This window comes from Primulina huaijiensis, chromosome 8, assembly GCF_012295235.1.
Source record: "Primulina huaijiensis isolate GDHJ02 chromosome 8, ASM1229523v2, whole genome shotgun sequence".
NCBI classification, from domain to species: Eukaryota; Viridiplantae; Streptophyta; class Magnoliopsida; order Lamiales; family Gesneriaceae; genus Primulina; species Primulina huaijiensis.
The window spans coordinates 4,740,134-4,747,319 of NC_133313.1; the positions used below are offsets into that span (position 1 = coordinate 4,740,134).

At 33.3% G+C, this 7,186-nt stretch overlaps 1 protein-coding gene across 1 annotated transcript; it reads right to left on the bottom strand.

Annotated features, from left to right (window-relative positions):
- Positions 1–411: 411 nt before the first annotated feature.
- On the bottom strand, positions 412–2,025 carry LOC140983235 (3-ketoacyl-CoA synthase 6-like). Its single transcript, XM_073450192.1, has one exon. It carries the CDS (start codon positions 1,989–1,991, stop codon positions 501–503), a length of 1,491 nt encoding a protein of 496 aa, XP_073306293.1. The 5' UTR covers positions 1,992–2,025; the 3' UTR covers positions 412–500.
- Positions 2,026–7,186: the final 5,161 nt, after the last annotated feature.

The following is a 7,186-nucleotide window of genomic DNA, read 5'->3' on the forward strand; positions in this document are numbered from 1 at the left end:
CACGCAAATGCATTTTCAATTTTNTAATATTTTTTTAAAAAAAATTAAAAATATAAATTAATGCGGTGAAGAACGGAAATGAATAATTAATCACATATTTTTTTTAATTACGCATGTATTTTTAAATTATTTGTGCAATTTAAAATTATGTATGTTATTTTTTAATTATATTTTTAAAATTAAGTGTAATCTTTTAAATTTTAATGTGTAAATATATGTAATTTTTTTTTAAATATCCATTTATTATATGTAATAAAACTTACATAATCATAATATTAAGTTATCAAAAATAAAGTTATCAACTTATCTGACTAAAATCCTCACATTATTCAAACATGTGTTGAATTGTCGAGAATTGAAAGATACGTAGATATTAATCCTTACACAATTATTTAACATCAACAATCTCTAAAAAAAAAAAAAATCAATAATTTGTCACACCCCAAATATTAATCCTCACACGAAATTATTTAATTAGATACAAGAAATTATATTCAAATTTAGAGCTTCACCACTTCCGGAATATGAACTGGGTATTTATCAATACAATCGGCCCATGCTCCGGCCTTCGGTTTCTTGATCGTCCGATTACATTTCCAGACGGCGCTGTTGCACTTGAATCCGCTTCCAAATGCAATCTGCCAAACTCTATCTCCTTTCTTCATGCTTCCTTTCGATTCTATGTAGCTTAATTCGTACCAGAGTGAGGAAGAAGAAGTGTTTCCGAATCGGTGTAGAGTCATTCTGGAAGCCTCCACCTGCTCCGCCGTGAGTTGAAGGCTTTTCTGTAGTTCGTCGATCACCGCCCTTCCTCCGGCGTGTATGCAGAAGTGCTCGAAAGCTTTCTTGAAATCTGGAATATATGGCTTCAGTTTGTCGTCGAAGAGTTTTCTTCTGATGAGTGAAATCGCGAACAGAATTTGCTCCGATGCGGGGAGAACCAGGGGGCCGATGGTTGTTATGTTGGATTTCAAGGCTTCACCGGCGATCCTCATTAGATCAATGTTCAGCATTATTCCCACATTTCCTTCTGAGTCTTCCTCTTGTGATACACATCTGTATGACGGATCATCGGCTCCTTTGTGGGTTCTCACAACATGGGAGAGACGATACTTGGCGCGGCGGCGATCCGACCACCTGTTCGACAGAAGTATGGCGGCGCCGCCCATTCTGAACAAGCAGCTGGGGAGGAGCATCGCTCTTTCTTTCCCTTTATAAACATTAGGGGTGAGTATTTCTGTGCTTATAACCACCGCATTTGAGTTGGGATACTGTTGCAGAAGATCTTTGGCTAAATCTATGGAAATCAAACCAGCACTGCAACCCATCCCAGATAAGTTGAAGCTCTTAATATTGCTTCTCATCTTGTATTTGTTAATCACCATAGCTGTTAAAGAAGGAGTCGGCGAGAAAAGGCTGCAATTCAGGATCAAGAAATCCACGTCCTTGGGCTTGATCCCTGTATTCTTAAACAATGTATCCACGCAGGAGAAGATGACAAGTTCGGCTTCTTCTCTGGCAAGCGCCATGCTCGGACACGGAGGAATGTAATGAATCGCAGGGGGCAAACAGGTCTGCTCCCCAAGACCCGACCGCTCGAGGATCTTCATTTGAAAATGGATACTCTTAGGTTCAAGGAACAAAGCCATTCTTGCATGCTCCATGAATCCTGCAAAGGAGACTCGCATGCTCTGGGGAGGTTTGAAAAGCGCAAAATCAACGAGATAGACGGTCCGGGGGCGAGTCATGAAGAAGACAGTGGAAGCGTAAACGGTGAGGAATGAGAAACAAATGGTCTGAACAAAGGTGAATCGCATGGAACTCCATAGCAGATAGATCTGTTCCGGCCCCGTTTGGAGGAGCGTTAGCGAAAGAGTGATGATTATTGGGATGAGGGAGAAGGCTAGCATGTGATTTACGAGGTATTGGTACCCAAGTTTCACGTACTTGAGTTTAACTGACTGGGAGAAATCTGGAATCTCGGCTGCCATTTTCTTGGATATGTAATATAATTTTGATTTGAGGTGTGCGCTTGATTTGGAAACATGGGGATTTAAATAGGCACACCAACTTCCCTATCAAACATTCCACGTGGAATTTTATACTCCACTAATTATTCAAATAAAATAAGTATAAAATTTCACAGCATTAGGTCATCTCCAACCCTTGCACCAAAATAACGCCATTTTGGTGTAAGAGTTGTCCTCCAACGGAGCTGTGCTGTTTTAAAAATAGCTCTATTTTTTTTAAATTTTTTTTGTTTTTTTAATTATAAATATTAATATTAAAAATTATAAATATTATTTATATAATAATAATATATTATTTTAATAATTAGATATTTTTAAATAATAATATATTCAATAATATATTTAAAATAATTAAATAAATCAAATAAAAAAAGAATATTCTAAGAATATATTTTTTAGTGTAAGATTTAAAGTAAATGAGTTGGAGATGGAAGTTGTATTTGGTGCAAAAATCGCACTATTTTAGTGCAGAATTTACACCAAAATAGATTTATGTGTTGGAGATGGCCTTTACTACCCAATGAGTCCGAGTCTTGCTACACTTAAAAAGTTAGACAAAAACTTGTGTGAAACGGTTTTACGGATCATAGTTTGTGAGACAGATATATCCATGAAAAAGTATTACTTTTTATGCTAAAAATATTATTTTTTATTGTGAATATTGATAGGATTGACCCGTCTCACAGATAAAAATTCATGAGATCATCTCACAAGAGATCTATTCTAAAAAGTTTGATGCATTTCTCTTCCAAATTTTGACTTTGTACAGTCAGTCTCGTCTCAGAGACAGTCATTTGGAAGCCTTTCAAAATAAAAAAAAATAAATTAAGAAAATTATTTTGGGTCATAAAATTATTAGATGAATAAATAATAAATAAATCTTAAAAATTGAATAAAAACTTTTTTAAAAAAAAAAATTAAAATGGAAATTGGATTTGTACCTGAAGTCAAGTTGTTTTGACTTCTTCACTCTTCAGATTAATCCATAAAACTAAAATGGATATAAAATAAATCTAAATAAAACACACTATTTTAGTAGATCTTTATTAAAAGACAAATTGGTTGTTCGTCGTCGTTGACGTGCATTTACTACTGGAGGAATAGCTCTGCTGCCCTAGTGTTCTCCCCGATCAATGGTTGCAACATAATTTTTTTTATTATTTTATAAACAATGGCATCAAAATAAGATCTTGTAATAAATTTAATGTTCGAAATGTGGTGTGATTAACAAAATTAATAAAATAAAAGTAAAAAAATATAATTTATTAATGAATTTTAGATATAAAATCAATAATATATTCAATCAAATTTACAATGTAAATTGAATATCAGTGTTCTATAAATGTTTAATATTATATTTTTCATGAAATCGGAAAAAATTTGTCTGTTGTAAAAACGAGACAGAATAATTAATCAACAAAAAAAATAAAAGCCAATTGCAGTAATGAATACATATTGAATGCAGAGTAAGTCTTTTGTGAAACGGTCTCACGAATATTTATCTGTGAGACAGGTTAACCCTATCGATATTCACAATAAAAAGTAATACTCTTAGCATAAAAATTAATACTTTTTCATGGATGACCCAAATAAGAGATCTGTCTCACAAAATACGACCCGTGAGACCGTCTCACACAAGCTTTTGTCTTGAATGCAACCTTTTTTTTCTTTTTTCGTATTTGAACAGATATGAGCAAAGTTCATAAATAAATATTATATTTTGAAAAAATACATAAAGAAAACCGCTTTAAAAAATTAAATTGTTTCGACAATATCAATATCGTGAAATAAAATATTTTCCCATAAGCTTCCATGGATCAGTACATGTTTATAGATAAAATTTGATCTTTTTAAGCACAAGACAAAGTAGAACTTAATTTGTAGAAGAGTTAGTAGGCTGAGTTACTCTAAATAATTATTTTGTAAGCTAAACCAAACTTTTGAAGTTGGATAAAATAACATATACACTATTTATACTAATAAATAAATTGATATCCGGTTGGACCACACCCAATCTTTTGGGGTGGTTCCGTCCCTGAAGTTGACAAGAACAAAGGGTCAAATGAGGAAAAAAAGTTTATATAACCGATTTCTAATCAATTAGAGGCCAAAATGTACCAACTGACAAGAACAAAATTCATTTTTAGCTGCCCCAATTTTACACGTCAAGAAGTATGAAGTACAAATAATATATTAATATGAACTCGTCTTTTTCAATTTCGTTAAAATTGAAACTAGTACTTAACTCAACTTAAAAAACTAGCTCAAAAAAGAGGATTGTCCAAGTCCACATATACAACTCTCAGGTAATTTATCCAACGGATGTGGAACAACTAACAAACTTCTTCACGTCCAGGAATGAACATCTGGAGCGTGAAGTTTACAAATGACCTAACTATGAGCAGAACGGTTGGTCCAACACGTAACTGTGGAGCCTGGGCTCTGATACCATGTTAAAATTGGAACTTGGACTTAACTCAACCCTAAAAGCTAGCTCAAGAAGAGAGGATTGTCCAAATCCATATAAAACACTCTCATATATTTTATCCAATCAATGTGAGACAACTAACAAATTTACCCTTCACTTTTTAGGCAAGTTAAAATCCTATCGTCATAGAATACAATAATCCCTTGGCCAATTTTAACCCCACAAAAAGTTTTTTTTTTTAAAAAATAACCTGGATAATACAGAAGCAGACACAGGCGTAATAGATGAGATTAATTTCATCAATAATTTAGAACAGAAATTAAATTATATAATATGAAATATAATTGATGATGAACAATCAATTATTGACTCAAGAAATTAAATAGCATCCCAATGTTGGTTTAGTGGACCATCTTTGCTTTAAATGCTAAGTTTGTCTCGTCTTCCTCCCTCTAATTCATTTAGGCTTGATTTCCTTTTTCCTTTCATTTATTTAAGCTTGATTTCTTTTTTTTTTTTTTCATCCCTCTCAATTATAAAGTTCATTTTTTATATTAAGTGTTATTTTTGTTGCTCTTTTATCAATCTATCCCTACATAAGTTCCCCATTTAATTTATTTTATCCATTAAAATAAGGGTAAAATAATAAACTGCTTTAAAAAAATTTACATTTCCAAACACTTTGGTAATTTGTGTGAAAATAAATACATGTAGGCTTAAATGAGTGAGAGGGAGAGAGTATTACTTTTGTTGGCAATAAATGAGTTGATGAAGAAACACCCAATGCCAGTTGCCATTGCTTGAGACATTTTATCTTGATTTTGGATTTTAATAATTGTATCTACGTGTTTATATAGAGTAGGTCTCTTATGAGACGGTCTAACGAATCTTTATCTGTGAGACGGGTTAACCCTATCGATATTCACAATAAAAAGTAATATTCTTAGCATAAAAAGTAATATTTTTCATGGATGACCCAAATAAGATATCTGTCTCACAAAATACGATCTGTGAGACCGTTTCACATAAGTTTTTGTCGTGTGTATATATCCAAGGACACCAAAATATGTATATCCATTTTTGCCCCTGAAAAATTCACCAAAATTGTTTTCTATCAAAATTGCAGTGTAATCTCTCACTATTTATTATAATTATATTTTGATTCTCATGTAAATATAAATCAAATAAATTATAAAAAATATTTTACAGTTATGTGCATCGATATATTAGTATATATTAAATTTTTGAAAATGGAAGATTATATTTTCAACTGTTTTCATGACATTAAATAAATGTGAGATTTAATTTTCAAGAAATGAATACGAGTGTTTAAATTCTTACTGCTCCCCCGCTGGGCAATTGGAAGCGTTTAGCCATGTGGTAATTACTTCATTGCGGACACCTGCAACAATTATTTTTTTTTGGGGAAGCGGGGCCACATTCATAAGTGAAATTGAAAATGAAAGCGACCGACGGCGGGAATCCATCCACCCCTTTGTTTGAAGGCTACCGGGTATTTAATGGGATTGGATTATTCTAATCGGACCATGAGTTGGCGCCATAATTTCTATATTTTATTATGATCGAATTAAGTTGACAAATAAAGAAGAAAACTGTTTATCTTAGCACCTTCTTTGCAGCAAAAATAAATTTTTTTGGCCCAATATGACAAATCTATAGAATTTTGAAATAAATGGGCGAAATTTATTTTGAACCAATTAATTATATTCAAGCCAAAAAGTTTGAATTAACAGACATAGGCATAAAAGCTCATTCAAAACGGTTTGAATTATGAGAGGAGATTATATCTGGAGAGCATATCGTGGAATGATGGAAGAGTAGGAAAACCGGCCAGACTGTGTAGAAGAAGGAAAGCGATGATAGAAGCAAAACACACAAGACAACTCAATTCAACAATACTTGCAAATACTGCAAATTTTTTCTAGTTAAATTTATATATTTCTTGTATTTGTCTAGTTTGTCGTTCAAATTTCTACAACTCTGATTTTGTTTTTATGTTCATTTTTGATTTCTTGTGATTGTGTAAATACAATGATCGTGGTAGGAATTTATCTTTTCCGGTATTGTTTTTATTTTCGTTTTAACGTCATATTTTCTTAAGAGATTAGAACTAACAATCAAATGAGTGATTTATAATCGTTTTTTGTTTAGTAGTTATATTTTTTTACAATTTTCGTTCTAATCGGTATTTGTATAACTTGACACGCCCGTATCATCACAAAATTTGTGTAGAAAGTAGTATTGTAAAGATTCATTGAAAATGGGAACCAATACTCGGCTTGAAGCAAAATATTCTTGATTTATATATCTTTCTCGTGGTTCTGTCACGGCCCGAGCCCGGGCCCGCGCCTGCGTGACTGCACAATGAGCTCCTATAGCAGCTACTTTGCATTCGTCCTCGTTTTACGAAAATGATTAACCCAAGTTGCTATAGAAATCCATTGTAAACCCATTATAAACTCATTTTAAATCTTTAATTTTTAAGATGTGGGACAAGGGGCATCACAATCACCCCTCCTTCATAACGCGACGTCCTTGTCGCGGCCCGACCCCTCGATCCACCAGCGCAGAGAATCTAGAGGTGGTCCTACTGGTTCAAGAGGTGACTCCAATCATATAACACTTTGGCCCGCAGGTTCAAGAGGTGGCTTCCCTGCGCGTAGCACTTTGCCCTACATATCACTTATTTCCAGGTGTTCCATGCCGA

Bases quoted from the DNA above. Each gene is read 5' to 3' on its own strand.
- LOC140983235 (XM_073450192.1), bottom strand. From the start codon at position 1,991: ATGGCAGCCGAGATTCCAGATTTCTCCCAGTCAGTTAAACTCAAGTAC.